Here is a 21,583-nt window from a genome sequence, read left to right on the forward strand (position 1 = left end):
GTCTGTTATTGGTGTGAACAAGGAGAATCCTAGATGAAACAAGTCCACAGCAAAGCTTTTTCTTTTCTTTTTTTTTTTACATTCACATCTGTTAGAAAAAGGAAGCTTGAAAGAATGAAGACATTAATAAATGAACAAAACAACAAAAGAGAGAAGATACCTAAATTAGAGCAAAGATAGGAAATTACTTACAGGAAATCTTCACTAAAAAATCACAACAATCATAATCACAGGTAGGTTTGATTAGGTTCAAGACTCGTGAGAAACTGGATAATGGAGGGGAGAGCTGAGCTTTCCATTCACGACCACAACACAACCTGAGCGTGATCCAAAAGGCTTTCTGCTGCTGTCAGCGAGTTACACCTCAACTCTTCTTAGGTCCACTGTCCTGCTGAGCATGATACTGTTTAATCAAATAAGTGATCTTATAGCACTGGATCTCTGCCAGAAATACAATACTGCATGCAAATGTGGCAGACCTTTAGCACAAAGATATGCAGTGTACTTAAAATACGTACCATCTGGAGGCATTCATACTCACTGGAGTGATTTATATCGGATTTTGTTCAAACTTCCCAACCATATGACTATGACAATACAATATATATGGGGTATATTTCTAATCATTCTATGGGTGGCATTGTACAGCGAGGAAAAGAAGGACAGGGCAGGACAGGATAAGACAAGATAGTATAGGATAGAATAGAATAGGCTTGTGGATGGGATCCTACATTAAGACAGGATAGGATAGAATACGATAGGATATAGGATATAGGATATGGGATATAGGATAGGATAGAAGAGGCTGGTGGATGAGATACTACACTAAGATGGGATATAGGGTGTAGGATTTGACAGGATAGACGAGAATAAAAGACAGAATAGGTTTTGAATAGGTGAGGAAATGAAGTTAGAGAAGATAGGATACAGAACAGAATAAGATGGGATACAGTGTGATGCACTATGTAACACTAGGGCAGGTAAAACAAACAAAAAAAAAGCAGCACAGATCAGGACAGGAGAGGACAGGATTTGAATGCCATTGAGCTAAATAATGAGAGACGCTTTCTTGTGGTGTTAGGCTGACAATGGATGATGTGGGTCTGCCAGTGTAACATGATGCTCAGCTATGTAAATTGTCCCCTGCAGAATACCAGTGTGTGCAACTGTCCTCCACAACCGTCTCCTCTTTATGCCTTGCCTACTTATCAGCACTCAATCTTTATGTTAACAAGACACTGTGTCCTATATCTGGTCCCTTTCCTGATGAAGATGTTTGGAAAAAAATCCTCCCAGTTAGGAGGAAGGGAAAGGAAAGGTAAGGAAAGGTCAGGACAGGGAAGGAAATTAAAGGAATTAGGAAAGGAAAGGAAAGGAAAGGTTAGGACAAGGAAGGAAATTAAAGGAAAGGAAAGGAAAGGAAAGGAAGAGAAAGGTTAAATGTCTACCACTGCATGGAGGGAGGAAGTTAGCGGTGGAGCGAAAGAAAGAGCTGAAGTAGAGGGAGACATACTGTGCACTGAGCTGCATTTACAGGACTTTGATTATACATTATGATGCCATCTGTTGTGAATGGTGGTCATCCTGTGCATGACAGGCAGCATATTTGATACGGGACGCGTGCACCTCCTGCTGCTGCGCCTGTTAATCTTGGTCAGCGCTGAATAAAAACACCTATCTGAAGGCCAGCGGTCCACAGTGGGATAACTCGAGCCCTGGCACAGACCACAGCGCTCGGCTTACAGCGCGAGGAGGAGTAGATTAAATGTTCTGCGCACGTCCTTCATGGAGCTAGTCTCCTCCAATTTCAGGATATGATAAATGTGCAGCTGAGGGGCATCTCTCCTGGAGAATTCAATTAGGTAAGAAAAGAGAAGAGGATCACAGTGATATTAGAGAGCTGATCGGAGAGCTCCTCAGCCCTCCCAGTAATGAAGCGCTCCCATTCCTCCACCATGACTAGATTGATTTGACTACCTGTGCTCAGAGTTCATCCTCCTCTTAAAGTTCCTCTCAAAAGGCTGGGTGTCATTATGGAGGAGAGAAGTTTGAAATTTGGAATTGCAGTGAAATGTGGGTGAAGGTTTAGATTGAGGGCCGGGGAGTGAAGTGCCTGCATGCTGCAGACACCTGCCAACACACAGAGATAACCTTAAAAGGAACTTTGTTATCTCTTCAAACCTTGGCGGATCCTTTGGACCACACCCCTGATCGATAACTCTGCTCTGTAATTACTTCACTTCCCGATTAGCAGTTAATTGTGCTCAGAATGACCTGTCTGTGATTTCTGTCTGTGCCAATGGAATTTAATCATGAATACACAACACATATCAGTTTGCAGCTAAACAAACTTTAGTGTAAAGGGACACTTGTGAAAATTGTGCATCTTGTAATGAACCAGGAGTGACACGGGAACATATGTATTCTGCTCATGTCCACGTTCTTCATCTAAAGTTGAGATCAGTACACGGCCCTGAAAGTGAGTCTGAAGGATGTACCTAATCGTGCCGGCATAAACACTATAATTAGATTTAATAGCATCTGATAAGCATCTCTATTATAAGATTACGTGACAAAGGCACAACCATTATCACAATTATGAAACACAGAAATTACCTAGGTTAAATATGTCTACGTTTAACACTTCTGATGTTTATCTCCACTCACTTAGTGATACGTATATATACGTTCAGTTGTATGTCAGCTTGTTTAACCAAGTTAGATCTAGATTAGATCCATTTAGGATTTTCCATTTAGACTCTGCTCAACACAGTTAAAGTGATAGTTCGGCTTATTTGACGTGGGGTTGTGTGAGGTACTTATCAATAGTCACTGTGTTACCTGCAGTAGATTCAGATAAGTGCACTGCCAGTTTAGAGAAGCAGTCGGCAGCACCAGCACAGAAGCGGAGCAATGTGCTACTGTGAACAGGGTCAGCAAAAAAAAAAAACATCTTTTAGCCACTTAAAAATCTTCTGTCAGTTTACGTGAACGCTTTATTTTGAATATTTTAACTGCTTTATCTTACCATCAAACAGGTCCTGTCCTTTGGAACTACAGTTTGTGAACCATTGACTAACAGAGCTAAGTGTAGGTGCAGTTGTGCGTTGGAATACGGTAGTTTAAAAATGTAGTTCCAAACGAAAGGGCTATATGACAGTAAGATAAAATGGAAAAAATATTCATTATATGGGCATATTTTTAATTGGCCACAACATGTTTTTGTGGATGTCCCCGTCCACAGCAGCATATCGCTCTGCTTCTGTGATGGTGCTCCTCCTACAGGCAGCACACTGATCTAAAGGCAATACCTTACACAACCCCACGTCACATAACCCGTACTATCACTTCAAGTTGTAACACTGCAACTAATGTCCAACATGCACTTACATTTTAGCATTCAAGCCACTGTCATTATCTTTACTGCAGTTAAAATTATTCTTTGAGGTTCTACTAATTTTAACCATTCTTATTTGACTCCAGTGCTCCAATCTTGATTTAACTTCTGGAAATTGAGGGGCTTAAAAGCCACAAACAGTCTCTCAGCTTCCTTATCCAAGCAGTCCCATTACCTGAGCTAAAAAAAACTGTAATTACTAGGTTTGGCTTGGGTTACACTCCACTGCACTCCATCACAGCCTCCTAGTCTGAAACAAGTCTGTCTCAGTCTTCTTCCAGTTTACAGTGAAAATGGACATTTAGAGATCCTTTCACTTGAGTGTTCATGTTTCATTTCTTTATCTAGCAATTCTTTATCACCCATTTTGTTTTCGCTCTGACCTTTGACCTTTTTGTAACAGGTTGGGTTTGTGATCTAGAGAATAATGCTTGTTGCCCTTGTCATTATCTCGGCATAGAGCACTGGCTCGATGTTTGAGATGGAAAAACATAAACATGACTCTGACTTTGTACCAGAATACTAGAATAAGACATTCCAGAAATATTCATGATGAATCATATTATTTTTCCATCAGATGTTTATGTTCAGTGGCTTCTTTTGTCGATGATTGATTCATTACACTATCAATATGGCCCGGATCCTAGGTCATGAATAATTCAGGGATACAGAGCTGGTACTATCAGATGTGTAAATTTTCCCACAATGTAAAAACCCTATCTATATTAAACATATCTATACCAGTACTTTCCATAGACGTCACCCACAGATTTCTGAAGAGCGGTTTTGAAGCTCAGAGAGAGCTGCTCTTGGAAGTGCCTGATTCTGCCTAACTCCCGGCTAATCAAAAAATGGGCAAAGAGGTTGGGCCGAAATTTCGGTGCATGCCGGTTTGTGGCAAGCATACACTCACCCACCTGTCAGTCAAAGCAGCACTCCCTCAATCATGCAGAAGTCTAAGCCTTATAGTTGTCATTAGCTATAGAGATCAAAACTGTTTTTGTACCAGGTTGTAAACATGTTTATTTCTGTTGTAAAGTTGGACATTTTAAGATGGAAGTCTATGAGGATTGACTTGCTTTTAGAGCCAACCTCAAGTGCTCATTTGAAGAAGTACAGTTTTTAGCACTTCTGTGTTGGCTTCATTTTTCAGCCCCCGGATGTTGCCGCTTGGTATTTTCACGTCAGTGTGAGCTCAATGGAACCGTATTTTTTTATACCAGCCCACCACTGTCCTGATGGTAAAACAAGTTGTGAAATTGCATCATTTAAGTAATGCAAGGATGTTTTAAACACATCTAAATCAGTATACAAGAGTTCTGTGCGATACAGCTTTTTCAGACAATGGAAAAAATTAAGGGTTTCGTTCTATTTCAACCTCTCCTTCCTTTTCCTCTGAAAGCAGCTCAGTCATCTTGGTGCATTATTCTCAGAGCCCTACAATCACCGCCTTTTTTATTATATTATAATTATATATTATAATTATTATTATTTTCAAAATTAAGGTGAAAATGGAGAACAGAGTTTAGGGGAGGTTTGTATAAGTTCAATTGATCATGGAGCAGAAGGAGGGAAGGATGGTGGTAATGCTGAGAAAGAAGTGTCAGAATGCTTCAACCACACAATAATCTGGCAAGCATCCGAGTTTAAATGTGTGCGTGTGTGCAAGTGTATTAACTCACACATGAATAATGGAGAACACAGCTCCAAAATGATACACAGCAACCTGACATAGGTTCAGAACCACGAGGGCAAACAGATCTGTTTGCTGTGAATACCAGAAATCAGCCATGAGGGAAATCAAAGCAAAAGGTTAAGCTGAATCATGTGTGTGTGTGTGAGACGCTTCTCCACCTGAGTCCTCTTGCTAATTAGAGCTCCTGGTAAATTAGCATTTCCAGGTTGACGAAGGACTCCGACAGGAGGAATTTACACTTGCAGCAAGAGAACGAGGCTCGCAGCTGGATTTAGATTCAGCCAAGGTGATATTTAGCCAGGTGTCAAAATAACAGAGCGCTATTTCTGTTAACAGGGTTGAGAGTGACTGAAGGTGTCCTGTTTCAGCGAACAAAACACACCGAGGTGATGGAGGAGAGGTGCAAGAGACAAAAGAGCACTATCATCTCCTCAAAACAAAGGATCAAAGACTGCTTGTGTTCAAAGGTTTCATTTATTTAAAAATTCACCTCAATGATTAGAGGTGCATCCACACCATATTTGCCACACTAAGCACAGGTAGTAGTTTTAAAGGAGAGTGTGCAAATATAACTAATTCACAGTTTATATAACCACATGTTCTTCAACTAGACAATATTAAATTGATCAATGGACAGCCTCTTCATGTTTTACCTCCTGCTGCTCACCAGCAACATCCTGCAGCTGTAATACAGATTTCATGGACTACTGCTGTTGTCAAAACCTATATGAATAAAAACATGTAATATCTGTTTTTGTAATGTTGTCTTTTTGTGGTTAACTTCTAAAAGAACACCCTGGTGTTAAAATAATTCAAGTAAAATGCCCATCAGCAAATGCAATCATAAGCCAAAAAATATGGTTTCTCCCTTCAAACCAAAGTGTAATACAGTCTTTAGTACTTTGTTTCGAAATTCATCGCTCAGGGTCTAACAATATAAAATGATCAATCAGTTTTGAAGGAATAATTCAACAAAAAGATAAAGGTAGCGTTAGCATAAACAGCTGTTTACTTACCAGTCTAGAAGAGAAGTTGTGAGGTCAGCATCAAACTTCATTCCTTTATTCGCAGGGGGGGGGGGGGGGGGAAAATAGAAAAGGAACTTTTGTAGGGAAAAACACTTTCCATAACAGAAGCTCAGTTTACTCTCTGACTGTCGACAGTGGTGGAAAGCAACACCAGTATTGTTTTGCTTCTATTTCTATCAGCTCTTATCTTCTACTGAAGTAGACACACTAACCAGCTAGCCTCGGCTCAGTCGGATTGTCTGAAGCTCTTGGGAAGACTGGTAAGTAAACAGCTTTTATTGCTAATGTTGACTATGTAGCAATAGCAAAACATACAAATAGTTCCTCTAAAAAAATGAGATAGAACAGGCTAATTTGTGAGCATTAGAGGTGCTGCTGGATGGATTTCTGGACTTTGGAGTGAACCAGACCATTTCCAGTCTTTACACTAATTGGTAACAGCTTCTTATTTACCTTACAGATGAGAATGGTATTAACCTTCTCATCAAACATCTTGGCAAGAAAGCAAATAAGTGTATTTACCAAAATTTTTAGCTCTTCCTTTAATTGAGGTAGACCAAGGGTTAAAACATTTGTGTTTGTTTTTTTAAATTATTTATTTAATTATTATTAAAACAAAGAGCTGTCTGTTCAAAAATTCATATATTTTATTCTTTATTAACAGCAAAACACTCTCAAACACTGCATTCACAGACCAGACTCCATTCAGTGCAGGTGTGCAGGAAACCACAGGTATCAGATCTCTTGGAAGTGTCTTAACAATCATGGGCACTTATAAATTTCAGGCTGGTACATGTACTGGTTGCAGTCTTAATAATTACCCAAAAAGGTGGACTACAGAATAGATACAGTCGATACTGTCAGTGTTTTGACAGAACAATCCTTTCATTACAAGGCTACAACTCTACATTTCTACCTCTCTGGGCGAATCAATAAACATCAACTTGGTCAGATTTAGCGAGAATGAGCAGAAAGGGAATTCGAAGAAGCTTCTTGTTGAATACCTCTGAAATGTGTCTTGTTTTCTGACGGAGATCTGAAATATAATAACATCTAGTCGTCACATACCACAGTTCTAATACATGTCTACGGTGTCAACCAATTACCTCCAATGGGAAGGATGGAACCAGGGGGAGCTAGAGCTCAGGGTTGAATATTTGATTTGTTTGCTATTTTTCTTCGAGCTTCCATTTAAAAAGGCTTCCTCTCTCTCTCTTTCTCTCTCTCTCTCTCTCTCTCTCTCTCCCTCTCTGCCTTACACACATACATACTCAGTATTTTGTCAAAGTGATGGTATGATAGCCCACTCCTAATCTGCCCAACCAGACAGGGTAACCTCAGGACATGTCTCATCGGTCTACAAGTACATAAAGCCTTGGCAGTTGGCTGTGACCCATCTGTGCATGTTTTACAAGTGCTACAGTACATATCATGAGTGATAACGGTAAACATATGGATGGATTACCTATGGGCCTACTGGACATTGGACCACAGGCCCAAGGGGGTGGGGCTCTAGAAAGTCAATCAAATAAACATAAAAGAGACACAAAATAACTAAACTGATTAAAAACAACTACAAAAAGAGACAAAATGATCATGTCATGCTCCTATGGTGGAGGGGTGGGGAGCCTTTTACATGTTTGTGCCCAAGGGCCTTTTGTCTCAGAATCCGTACAGTCATATAACGTCTATATATCAGACTATATTAAGAGTGGAATAATTATTCAGGGAAAATATCTTAAGGCCCCAAAACAATGCATTTTAACAGAGCAGTGATCTGCACAGCACCAAACATTCAGTCACTGACACTCCGACTGTCTCCTCTCTAAAATAACCAGAGGGGAACAAGTTGATCTTTCCAGTAACAATAAACACATTAGTGATGCTTGACAGGTGATGGCTTCCTGTGGAAATAAGAAGCATCTACAGTTCACAGTGTCAAATGCAGACAGCTGCCGCCGCAAGTCACTTCTCTTGACAGACGTGGCAGCCAGTTTCTCCATCAAAGTCCTGTCAAAAGTTGAGATACCAGTTTCCCTCATGGAGGCTAATTTAACCGAAGCACTTAATTAGTTTGACTCCCAAAGGTGCCACCACTCGCAGTAATGTATGCGCCCAAAGTTGTTGTTGTTTAGCCCTGTTGACTCTGTTGACATTGACTCATATAATGTGGGGACCTTGTGTTATTAATAAATTATACACCAAGCCCTGTGCTTCATGAAGTGCATGAAATATGGGATGATGAAATTTGCAGAAATTTTCTTTGTCCCGATCACCACTGAATAAGGTCAAAATGTGTCCGATGTTTGTCTGTTACTGATTTAGCGATGCAAAATTGTGCACTGAAAATATTAAACTGAGCCTTTTTGCATTATAGTCAATACTAATTCTTCAAAAGGAATAAAAAAGAAAGCGAAACATATCATGATGGTTCAGTTTGCACCTCATTAAAGACCTCTGTGTGATAATTTGTTCTGGGGTTTCTACTAACTCTTTTTTTTTAGTTTATGTATTTATTGAATAAGGACGATGCAATTTAACATAGTTCCAATACAGAGCATGAAACTGATGTGTTGCACAGAGGGTTTATAGCCATCGCTAATTTGCTCTTGTCCCTAATTGGGCTTTACAATACTTTACTTTAAAATATATGTATTAGAATCATCAACAATCTCAGCTGTTAAATCAATTGTTTCATGTCCCTTAATATTAATCTTGTGAAACACAAATTTAGCCTAACTATTTCGGCAAACATCCTTTGGTTGAAACTTCTGCTTTGACAGACTTCAAAGTCCCCAAAGCATGTTTCCATTCAGCTTCATCTCACTCTCCCAGATTACTAACCCAAAAATTAAAAACAGCAAACAACAAAGTGAAAATTTGCAACCTTTAAATAATTTGTATGTTGCAAATATCAAATTCAAGACATAAGCAAAAAACCATCAATATCACAAGATCAGTCACACAAGAGATAGACAAGTTTTCCATGTCGTCTACAAGGCCGTCAGAAAGAGCTAAAAGCAACAGAAGGTTTGCCGATGAAAATATAGTTCACAGAGATTCTGCATCACAAGCGTGCTTTTTGTCCTCAACAGCCTGACTGTGAGTTAATTTTACTTTTGACAATCTTAGAACAAAAAGAGTACATTTAAATCATAAGAATCTAAATTTTTTCTTTGTTTGTTTTAAAGCAACTGTTTGTAAGTTTTCTCTGCCACCGAAGTGATTATCGTTTCACAAGAGCTTCAGTTTACAAGACAAGAGGTTGTAACACTCCCTCTGAGCAGCGGTGTGTCTACACGGCAGATTAGAGGCTACAGTGAGTTGCTAATGGAAAATGACAAGATGGGCTGGGACTAGCTGGTTAGCGTGCTAACTTCAGTAGAAGGAAAGACGCGATAGAGAGGAGTTAATGCTAACCCTGGCTACATAGCAACAGCAAAACTACAAATAGCTACTTTAAAGCAATAGTTCAACAGGAATCCACTGATTTATTTTCTTGGTAAAAGTTAGATGAGAAGATTGACACCACTCTCATATCTGTTAGCCTAACATGAAGCTACCAGCAGGTGGTTAGCCTATCTTACCAAGACATGAAACAAAAAAGGTTTTAAAAAGTCTGGGAACTAAAGAGTCAAAATTGTAGAAATAGAATATGGGAAATAAAAGCTATAGTTTTTTTTTTTTTTTTACTTTAAGAAGAAAGCACATTAGAGGAGGCAAATATGAGAGAGAAGGTGTGATTCAGCAGAGGGGAAATCAGGCACTTTTAAGAGATTTTTAGCCTATGACGGAAGATGGAGAGTGACTGTGATTTTGACTGGGGTAGCAAGGTCATTGCACCAACAGGGAGCCAGTAGGAATGAGAGCTGAGTCCCAGTGGACCTTTTACTATTAATGTGTTCTCATCTGCCTCACAAAGCTCTGTCAGGGTCTTAAAAACCCTCCTGGTGCTCCCCACTCCTGTACGGCCACAGAGAGTCATCGGTTAGCTGAGAATGATCGGTGAGTACGGCTGAATGGCCTGCCGTGTCCATAATGTTTTGATGTAGTGTAATACGCACCAATAGTCCACAGAACAGAGCAAATACAGATATCAGACCATCAGAGGTAATCAATAAATAGAGGCTGCTATAGCACTCAGGGTCAATATATATTTCTTTCTGCTTTCTGGGAAATACGGAGGTATATTTCTGCTGCGATGCTTCATCCTGTCCTCACCACTGATGATGTTGGCGGTCAAAGCTAAACAGCCAGGAATTTAGAGCCATTTATTCATTATGAGTGTTTACCACCCAAACATCAGTGCACATATTGCCTCGAACAGATCTCACTTGTTTGTACAGATGGAAAACGGATGGACGGACGAGGGCGGGAGAGGGCAGCTCACTGCTCTTATCTGAGTAATGTACTGCTATTCTGCCTCCGAACAAAGAAATGCCAAAAAAACATAGAGCAACTATTTTTCAGTCATGAAAGCGAGTGTTTTTTTTTTCTAGTTCAGAGCTTAGCAAGTGTCTGTGGCCTTAAAAATAATAAAATGAAAAAAAAAAAAAATAGTCCAGTGCTAGGCTGAAACAAATTCAAAATGACCCCAAACAGAAGCCATGTGAGGTCACACTGAGACACGCTGAAGTGAGATTTTAATGCGAGCAGTTACAAACAATGCAGAGCTGCAGATGAATGGAAAAAGCACAGAAATGAACAATGAAGCAGAACTTTGGACTTCATAATAACCGTTTCCTTTTTCACTAAATGGAACGGAGAACGCAGCTGAATAGCATCCATCATCACAACGTACCCGAGGAGGAACATGGCTGAAGCTCAGCGAGGACTAAGAGATCTGCATTATTCACACAGCCCTGCCAGTCATAACTGACATGAAGGGCGGTGGGGGTGACTCATCCTACTTGATAATACATGATGATTGATGTTTTTTGAAACACAAAACATCCCACATGAATAATAAGCAGGAGCTTTATTAGGGGCCCGGAGAGGAAGGAGGAAGGTGGGGTTTTCAGTGACGTCTGGCGGTGGAGTTGACACACGGTGATGGACACTGTGAGGGTCAAACATACATCCTGACCTGGGAAAAGGTTATCGCTGAGGAAATTAACGGCTTGTTTGCATGACAAGAGATGGACCAACGGAGAGAAACGAAACGCACGGAGCGAGAGAGAAAGAGATCAAGAGAAAAAAGAGTTTCCAAGTCACCACCATCACACAAAATGCCTCACACTATGAATCATCCATCAGTATCATGCATAAGAAGGAATTAGCTATAATGCTGCTTTCAGTGTGGCTCCACTAAGCCTGGAGATACCATGTTTAAACATGATTAACTGTAATAAACCCTCAGTAAAGCTCATGCTACCTGATTAGACATAAAAGTGTCTGCCTCGTAGATATCTCACAGCAGCAGGTACTTGATAATTGTTGCTTATTACTGAGCAATCACATGGCACATTATAAATAAAAAATTCAGGCAAAAGGCAATGCATGTAAATAGATGTAAATTGATTAACTATGCACAAGGGAAACATTTCAGTCGGGTCTATTTTATGTGTTTTCATGCCACCATGGAACGAATGGCGGTTTAAATAGGTAGATACATGATTTTTTTCAGCCTCCTTCAATCTCCCAAATTTGACATGATAAACTGTTACCCACAGTAGCGACACTGACTCATAATCTGGTGTATAAAAGCAGAAGCTCAACTAAATGTCAACAGAAAGCCCCTGGAATGCTGCTGCAAGGCTTTAAAGGGTTTTTCTAATCCTGGCTGAAACAGCAGAGCCTTCAGTATTTTTCACCCCTCGAGCCTCAATGCATCTTTTGATTGTTAAAGGGTGGTGGTGGTGGGGGTGCTTCATTAGTATGCATCTTTTAAGGCGCAAGGGCTGCCTGCAGATGCGGGAGTTGAGGTGGTGGGGGCGTGGGAGAAGCTGGGTCAGTCACATGGCCGAGACTTCTCACAGCATCCTTGCATGTGGAGGATCTGAACAAAAAAAAAAAAAAAAATGCCGCTCTCTCCTCCTAATTCTCAGATGGCAGCCGTGACCTACTTTCCACAAAGACAGGCTCATGCAAACTTGATGATATGCTTATAACGGAGGAGCCCGTCGTGCACTGCCTGAGGTGTGCCTCGCAATGCGGAGGCAGCAGGGGGTCTGTATGGTGAGGACCGACTGGCAGGACGAGTGTTAGCAACTCCGTCCTGGGTGGTTAAAAGACATTAGCAGCAATGACACTGAAACAGCATGAGACAGGAAGTGGAACGGGGAGTTTGAAGGTTGCCAAGATCACCTGAGAACTTTTGGCAAATCACTTCATTGCTAAGTCATTGTATAGCCTAAGACAGGCCATTAATTAATTAATTAATCAGAATGGCTCTTATAAAACTACACTGGTTCTGTATTAGCCAGTACTGCAGGTATTTTAGTAGCTGTTTAAGCTAATTGTGACACTGTCTGCTGTCGATCTAAGATCCTGCTGCTTCTCACCAAACCAATTTAAAAGTCTAAAACGCGGGGCTACTTATCAAACCACTGTCTGTAAAAATATTGAGAGAAATCCGTCAAATAGGGAAAGATGTGTCTTGACAGATTCCATCTTTCATTTCTAATCCAGATTTTGTTGGTTTCTGACTGTTTTATTCAAATGAACTTCATGTACAGTCTCCTGTGGTTAGACATTTTATTTCTGAGAAGTTTGAATCTTTGTTAAATGATAAAAAAAGGGAAGTTGGAGAGATACAAGTAGATTTTAGATTTCTTCTTTTTTCTTTGGAATCGGCACCAAAACTCGGGTATTGACATATGAAGGAAATCAAGTGTTGATCAGTCCTGTTACTAAATGAACCTGTTTCCAAATATTTTTCCACAGTGCAATAGTGCAGTAGGATTATAACACAGTGTGATCTTCTTCTTTTTTTTGCTTCATATCTGCTTAGATATAAAGCAGAAATCCAAGGCTAATGTCAGCCAGGTGTAAAGCTCTGAGCTACATTTTTCATGAGCAGTTAACAGGGCGAGTGAGGTTTGGGTATAATTTATTTGTGCCTTCAAATGATACTAACACACCAAAAACTGCAGATCACACAAAGAAACCCCTGAAGGCTTGTAAAAACATCTCACCTGGAGAGAGTAAAAAAATAAAAAATAAAACTAAAAAAACTCAACAAAATGGAAATGACACAGAGAAATATCAAGGTTACAAAGGAAAATAAATCAAGATGACAGAGAGATACGGGTGAGCTGGGCATCAGAAACCCAGACATCAAAACTTCACACAGCAAAGAAGAGAACAAAGACAGAGAAATTGATACAGAGCAGGGGGGAGGTGGAGGGGAAATAAATAAATATACTGGCAGCAAGGAGGGGGAGGTGGGAGTGAAGGTGTGTGAGTACACGTAGATTTGTGGGGGGGGGGTGCATCCATCTGACATCCCAGATTAGGGGGCAGAACAAAACCCTTTGACTTTGTTCCAGCTCACTGGGCCTGAGAAAATCTGGAAGTTGCCAGTTATTCTCCAGAGAAATCCAGAGATCTCCAAAGATATTAATCAAATCATTACTCCAAATATCTGAATTTCAGACTGTCTGGCTGCAAGTGTGTTATTACCAATTGAACCGCATTGTATTATAAATATGTCCAAAAATAGTCTATTGATTTTCTGTTCTGTCTCATGTTGAGGAGGTAGAGTATATCACTTTCTTTTTTCCAGTCATGGTATCTCTCTTCTCCTTTATGTCTCCGCTAATGCTGCCAAATCCAGCACCTCTACTGAGCAATTTAAGCTTGGATATGATGAATGCTCCTTTAAACAGGGCCCCGAGGCTGAGAAATAAATATATTTAACAGTACATTTAGCAAAAAAAGATATTTTACACAATCGGATCAGTGCATTTTACATTAATTAGTCCAATCCTTTGCTTTTATTTGAACATATATTGCTGCCTCCAGGTGTCAAAGGGCCACTCCACTGATTTTACCCATCACGAGGAGAACGACTCAGCATGTGGAAGTCGAGACAAATTTGGGACAGTTGTATAATGTCTTCCAGAGTTGACAGAGTATAATGTCAGACAGAGCTCTCGAAAAGTCTTAGATTAAGTCTTAAAGCGAGTGTTACAAAGACAAGGACATTTAGCAGTCAGGAAGGGTCCCACAAGAAATGCTTCATTAGGGTTGCATTAGCAGAATTGTGGGTGCCAGCTTTTTTGGAACTTGACCAGCACAAGGGACCAAAATTTAGGAGATCTCAGCCTGCACTGCTTAATTTCACCCATTTGTTTTCTAAATGTGTCTCTTGCAAGTTCCCCACCTTTATGGAAATGCAGCACTAAATTGCCGGAGTGGCCCCTTTAAATACATCCAAACGTGCACAAGATCTTTTTCATTGTGGGTTCAACTAGTACTCCAGCACTTTAGCGAAGACTCTCAGTTGAACAGGAAATACTCCACTTCTGTTTCAGTGAAATTCTATAAAAGTTCACTCGTCTATTCCCATGCAGGAGCCTTATGCAAGAATTATATAGCAGATATTTGGAGCTGAAGTTGCTACTGGCCACAGTCACACACACATACAGTATGTGGGCTGCACAGGAGTTTAAAGAGGGAGAGAAAACACTGACTTTATGTAACGCAGCAATGCTCGGTGTCTGAACTGGGGGACACTTAAAGCCCACACAAGTCACCTAAACTGACCTTGGAAACATTCCTGTGTGAAACAGGCTTCAGCATCAGAAAGCTGGCAGGTTTCATATAAAAATTTCTAGTTGAAGGTGTCCAAAGATCGATAGATTCAAGCAGAGCTGTGCTGTTTAAAAATTTAAAAAAAGAAAAAGGAGAGGAAAAAAAACACTTTTTTAAGGAATCATATTGACCCAAAGTTTTTAGGTAATTGTTGAATGTGATGGCAGGTGAAGTACACAATACAGCATACTATGATATCAATGGGTGGTTGTGACAGCTTTGATTTCCTTTTGCTCTTTTTCTCTCCTGCTAGATCCTGTTTTCTTTCCCTTTCCACACAGAGATCAGAGATCAAGTGTGTTACAGGACACTACTAATTTTTTCTTTAAAAACGGTCTTTGATTCAGCGTTACCGCAATAAAACCTGAACCTGTTTTGGCTTCATTCCAGTGTGTTTGACTTCTAACATTTGAAAGTGACATTTCCTGTAAGTAAAACATTAATCAGGATGAATGTGACATTATTATGTATTTTGAGGGATAGCTTAAGTCCTTGGAAATGAGAAAATAAAAGACTTTTATTGATTGGATCATCGAGATTTTAAAGATATTACACGATAAAAATCAAGCCATATTTTGGCAAAGTAGATAAAGAGTGTGGAACTCTGTTTGTTTGCAGATAAACAGATGGTAATTTTACAAGTCCTCATAAATATCTTTGATTGAAGAAAGGGTTGACATTAAAGACGCCAAAATGGCACAACTTTTGGAAGAGCGTTCTCATTTCAAATGACAACGGAGGACTTCTACATATACTTTTAAAAAGAACAGTCTGGCCTAATGACTCACCATAGTGAGAACAAACACCATACATGATGAGATAAAAAAAGATGGATGGATGGATGGATGGATGGATGAACAGAGCCTGTCAATGCCCCCAAATCTTTAAACGTCCTCATGTCTGCATGTTTGAGACTCATCTGTGAACGGTGTTGAGATGTGGAGATTTCAGGGTGCCTCTGGTGCTATAACTAAATCATGGATTTAATCTTTTAAGCCCCCTTCTACTAAAAATGTGTTTCTTTTTTTTTGTCGTTTGTATGTTTTTATTAATCGTGCAGAATGACATACATGCAGAGATTGAAACTAGAAGGATGTTTCACATTCATCTGCTGGAGGGGGAAAGTTTCTCTGTTCTCATCTTAAATCCGAGTTTCACATATGTTTGAACAATCATCATTCTGTGACATCACAACTGGACAGCCAATCATTGTCCAGCAAGCATTTTACAGAGGTGTGATGTGGAAAAATAGAAACTGTAGAGACATTTATAGTTAAACTTTTGAAACCAAAAATATTTACATACTCATAGAATCTGGATTTTTAAATGAGGTAGGAGTAGATGTACAAGGTCACTAAACTTTTTGTTTTTAGGATAAACCATGATATAAAGCAGAGTATTTTAATGTCTTCAAACACATCCAGAGGGGATCTTTAAATAGAACTGACAAACTATAAATCCCTGTGAGATTATGATAGGCATTACACTACAGTGAATACCGTACGGTGCCATTAAATGTCATAATGTCCTCACTATAAAAGTGGTGCAGTTTTCCTGGGAAATTGAGGGACTTAACCTCATTTTTTTGGTGGAACAGCAAATTGCATAATGTTATATTTCCAAGAAAATCTCCATATTATGTGGAGAAGTACAGGAAACCCTGTAAAAATAGAAAAATTCTACTTGCTGATGCTGATGTTTCTGAAAGATTCAGAACGTAAGGGGCTCCATAATTTCCATTTTTGATATGTTGATGAAATGTTTGTGAGCTCAGGCCAGTCCCTGTAGGATTATTGTAGGAAAGTTAAATCATACTACCATTTTATTGTAATGTTACCACTGGAATTAAAGCAAAGTTATAGACTTACTGCTACCACAGATTCAGCAATGCAGCTTTTGCACTTTGACTTTGTCTAACTCTCACAAATTGATTTAATAGTTGAGTGCTCTGCAGCAGTTTCAGCAGTGAACGCATGGATGCTGGTGAATACATATACAATTAGATAAGAGTGAAATGGGGGGGGGGTGAAGGAATGAAGCAGAGGAGATGAAGGGTTTTTTTTCTGATTTTTCTCTAAATACATTTTGCAGGCACTTAGCAACCGACGCCACAGTGATGACTGTACAGATTGGTCTGATACTTCAGCCTCTCCTCGTAAACCAGCCTCTCGACAGCACAAAAAAAAAAAAAAAAAAGGAAAAGAAAAGAAAAACAAAATGAGGCCAAACGTCATGCCAATGCCAGAGGTGGAAGCACTGATTGGATTCTGCAAACAAACGTGCACCTGCGGTCAGAGCGCATTCACATAGACCTGTCAAATGCTTCAGCTGCTCTCAGAAAACAGTCCTTTCTTCAAGTATCACAGCAAGGCCTTATCTTATCCACTTCAAACACTGATGCCGCTTGTGATGAATCTCTAATGTGAGAGAAATGGAAAACTATTATCTGGACTTGGCAGGTTTCTTTGGCTGCCCAATCCTCCCACACTTCCTGCTTGGAGCCCACGATCTACTTTCTATCTTCGTAAATTTTCCCCATCTCTCCTTGTTTCCCTCGTGATGAATGAAATGGACTTCTTGTTAGCGAAATTCATTCATCTAACACCTCACAAAGAGATGCAGGAACAAGGACAATTTGTACTGTATGGCTCAATCACTGACTGCTCTGTATTGCTGGTTATTATTTTTAAAGAGCTTGTTTTCTGGCCAGAGAATAAATTAGCATCAAGCAATTAACCTCTGTTGTTATTAGACTTGTTTATTATGTCTCAGTTAGCACGATACATATTTATAGATATATGCTGTAAATGTTTGTGTGCCATTGTTTTAAGCCAGATAATTATTAATGTAGCATATTTATACTTAATCACTATATACTGACGTGAACATCTAGTTTCAGATTTTACGCAATCTCTTCCATCGACTCTCTCAGTGTGGTTTGAATTCCCATCAGATATGGAAGCTGATGAGACTTTGGGCGGCACGGCCTCTGATGAGCTGTCACTGAGCGGCGGCGCTGGGTGGAGGTTGCCGTCCATGCTGAGTGCCGAGAAAACAAGCAGCCTGCTGCATGGCCAGGGACCATGAAATGCACAATTAGTCCTGGGTCAATTGCATTAGGGTTTCTCAAAGGCAAAAAGGCAATTAACACGGGACTCTGCGCTCATTATAAACTGAATTTTGGCATTTTAAAGTGGAAAATACACGAGCTAGACTATCCCACTGTTGATCCCACTGGATAAGAGAATAGATAAATGAGAGTAAAGTGAACAGAGCAGGTTTTACAAAGAGGAAATCCTTATCTCAGGGTCAGTCTCGGGTCATACTAATCACTAATAGCGTGCTTTGACCTCTCACGCTTCATGTCTTTATTATTCTTTGCTTTTAATGTTGCTGAGCTTTAAAAAATGGCTCTTCTGCTGAGCATGATTTGACTAAAAAAAAAGTCTCTCTGATAAAACAGTCACGTAAATGACTCCAGTGTTGTAAAGAGCACTTGATTCCCGGTGCATAGAGGGTACCAGGCTACCCTCTAGTGGCACAGCTAAGCGATGGACCGTGTCACAAAATAAGTTGTTGTCTCCCTCAAACGGATAAAGGGTAAACGGTCTACCAAAAACTGATGGGAGGAAAAGTCCTTTGTGGCGTGAAGGCGACGCGGGGGAAGCCGTGCGGGGAATTCCAGTGCGTGAACGGAGGGGGGGGGGGTGTTTACTTTATATGCAAATCACCCCCATCGACACCAGAGGTCTTATTTTAAAGCCCGGGCTCCGCTTTTCTTTTTCTTTTTTCTTTTTTTTTTTTACTGACTTTTCAAGAAAGGAAGCTTTGATGTTGGCAGGAAGGATCGATGCCAGAGAGAGAGCGAGAGAGAGAGAGAGAGCGAGAGAGAGAGAGATAGATAGAGAGAAAGAGGGAGGGTTGAGAGAGGATGCAGAATGAAAATGTACTTCTGGGGGTGTGTGGGTGTGTGGGTGAGTGGTGGGGGTGGGGGGTTCTGCCGTCATCATTGCTCCACTGTTTTAAGCAAACACTTCATGGATCCCGTGAAACAGAAGCATCCTGGTTTTATGTCTGAAGCGAGGGGTGGGGAGAGAGGGAGAGAGGGAGAGAGGGAGAGAGAGAGAGAGAGAGAGAGAGAAAAAAGCCACAAGTGACGTTTCCAGCACCCTAGTCTAGACCCTCCGCATCATCTGCACATAATAAAGTTTGTCGGGTCGCATCGGCCTCGGAGGACTCAGGCTCAAATGTAACTGGTTGACCTTACTGCACCATTTCTTTCTCTTTCATTTAGCACAATCTGTCGGAGCAGTTGCTGTACACGAGGACGGGAATCAAGTGAATGGGTGATCTGAGGTTCTCCGCAACGTCCTTCTGTCATTTGGCCATGTAGGCCTGCGGTGCCGCTGCGGAGGAGCAACTTTATGGGGACACACACACGCACACGCACGCGCGCACACACACAGAAGAAGAAGAAGAAAGGAAAAAAAAAAAAAAAAAAAAAAAACCTCTACCAATTTTCAAGCTCAATGACGAGGTTGTGAAGGATTTGTCTTATTGTGCCAGAATAAGCGCATTTCCCCTCCACACAAAACCGATGGTTACAGATGGGTTGATCATAAAAGGCCAATGAACACTGACTGAGAGAAGTGCAAAAAGTCTGAGGATAAAAAGAAATGATCAGCCAACAAGTCAGATCAGTGCAAAAGAAAAAGCAACAGACACTCTAGAAGCACAGACGCCTCACCGAGGATGCGATCAATTAATGATTGAAAAACGCACGGAATAATCCGCATCTACTTACATAGAGGTGATGTTTTTGAATAACTCTGCTATGTCAACACTGGTGCCATTGTTCCCAGTATCTTGCAGGGCGAGTAAAGGGAAAAACCTGCCGTTGTCGGACTTATTGCAATAGATCTCTGTTTGAGAGCAGCTGCAGGTCGGCGGGCAGTCCAGCATGGAGCTCAAATAGTCCTGGAAAATACTCATCAGAAACAAAACCCTCCACCAGCAAATCCGGATCGAATGAAACCATAGATCCATGTCTCCGGGTAAATCGGGGGGGAGAAGAGGTCCCGATGTCCTCTGTGTTAGAACAGAACAGGAGAGAGGAGAGGAGGAGAGTAGGAGGAAGGAAGGAAGGAGGAGGATGGTGGTGCGTCTGTACAGAGGATGCTCTATGTGAGCGTTTCTGCCGTGGATGGATGCTGTGGTGTCCTTGCGCGTCAGAGATTGCGTGAAAAGGAGGAAAGAAGAAAGAAAAAGGCGCAACAAAAAAGAAAAAAAAAAACGTAAATCAAAAATAAGAAAGCGAAATAATGCGAGGCTCCGGTCGTCTTTTCAGCTGAAGATACATGGTGTTTCCCCGGAATACCGTGCTGCTATGTCGTCGTCTCTTTCCAAGCAGGACCAGGACGACTGGTTGGAGAGCAGAGAGACAAAATGAGAAGTTGGAGCATCAAGTCCCTCCTACCGGCTACAGTCATACTGACACCTGCAGAAACTGCATGCAATCAACAGTGGCAACAACCACACTTATCATACAAGGGTTTCTGCACTATACAGCACAACGACTGTATTATAAGGTCAAAATAAAAAGGAAAACATGAAATATCAATATAGAATAATAGGATCATTCAAATTAATTATTATGCTATTCAAAACCAGGGTAACCATATATTTGAAAAATAAATATATTTTATCATTGGAAATAAACAGAAATCATTTACAAGAATGTTGATTCAGCATCACTGAGCCCTTACAGAGGGAAATAAAAACATAAGTTTGCATTAGTTTTCATGCCTCTTAGGTCAAAGCTGGTGCAGCCAGTTGGTTTTAGAAGTCGCATAAATAGTTCAATGGAGATCACCAGTCGCCTATGTAGAAAAGGGATTTCACCTAACTGCAGTGATACATGTAATTTGGAAGGTCCAACTATTAGTGAGTCTGTATCTCCACCATGAAGACAAAACAACACTCCACAAAAAGGTGACTGCAAAACACACAAGAACATTTCTAATGTGCTGGCGAAAACTTACCCAACCATGTTTTTTCTATCTAATGAACGCAGATCACTCTGAGATCTGTTTTCACTTTTACATGAAAGAGTCTGAGTCAAAGAAGCCACAATAAAACTACTTTGATTCAATATTGTAAATCAATAAAATATGAAAACTTCAGTGTGGTAACACCGCATTTCATAGGCTCTATAAGTGTAAGACCCTGCAGTACATATAAAGGTATCTATAGCAGTGGACCATTTCCAACTCATGGCCCACTTGAAAATCTCTAAAACGTTGGCAGCCCACATCTGACCCTGTAACAATACAGGGCCGAATAAATGCCTTCTCAGAGCACTTTTTAGTTGAATGATAATGACTGAACATTCAGGACTGAACTGAAAGCAGGAGAAACATCTATCTCTTGACTCTTGACTTTTAATTCTTCCTGTTGCTATCCATTTTGATACTCCAGTTTTTGGCACGGATGTGATCATGGGTATCTGACTGAGATATAAACAAGTAGCCTACACGATGTGGTTACTATCATTGGCTTATCACAGTGATAGGCTTTAATACAAGAAAAAAAATGAAAGAAGAAAGAAAGAAGAAAGAACATTATTTCTATTCTAATTATATATACAAACAATGAAATTTCATTTGTTTTCCCACTTGCAATACCTTCACAGTTCCCACAGGTTGG

The 21,583-nt window shown here is 40.4% G+C and overlaps 1 protein-coding gene across 1 annotated transcript in view; it reads right to left on the reverse strand.

The window, feature by feature from the left end:
- The window catches only part of ntrk3 (neurotrophic receptor tyrosine kinase 3), a 175,151-nt gene extending 155,226 nt beyond the window's left edge, over nucleotides 1-19,925 (reverse strand). Inside the window, exon 1 of the mRNA XM_022744966.1 lies at nucleotides 19,683-19,925. Coding sequence (XP_022600687.1) covers nucleotides 19,683-19,924 — 242 coding nt within the window. The 5' untranslated portion in view covers nucleotide 19,925. The remainder of the gene's footprint in view (nucleotides 1-19,682) is intronic.
- Nucleotides 19,926-21,583: the final 1,658 nt, after the last annotated feature.

The sequence above is a fragment of the Seriola dumerili genome, unplaced genomic scaffold (assembly GCF_002260705.1).
Source record: "Seriola dumerili isolate Sdu_G_001 unplaced genomic scaffold, Sdu_1.0 BDQW01000003.1, whole genome shotgun sequence".
Taxonomy (NCBI): Eukaryota; Metazoa; Chordata; class Actinopteri; order Carangiformes; family Carangidae; genus Seriola; species Seriola dumerili.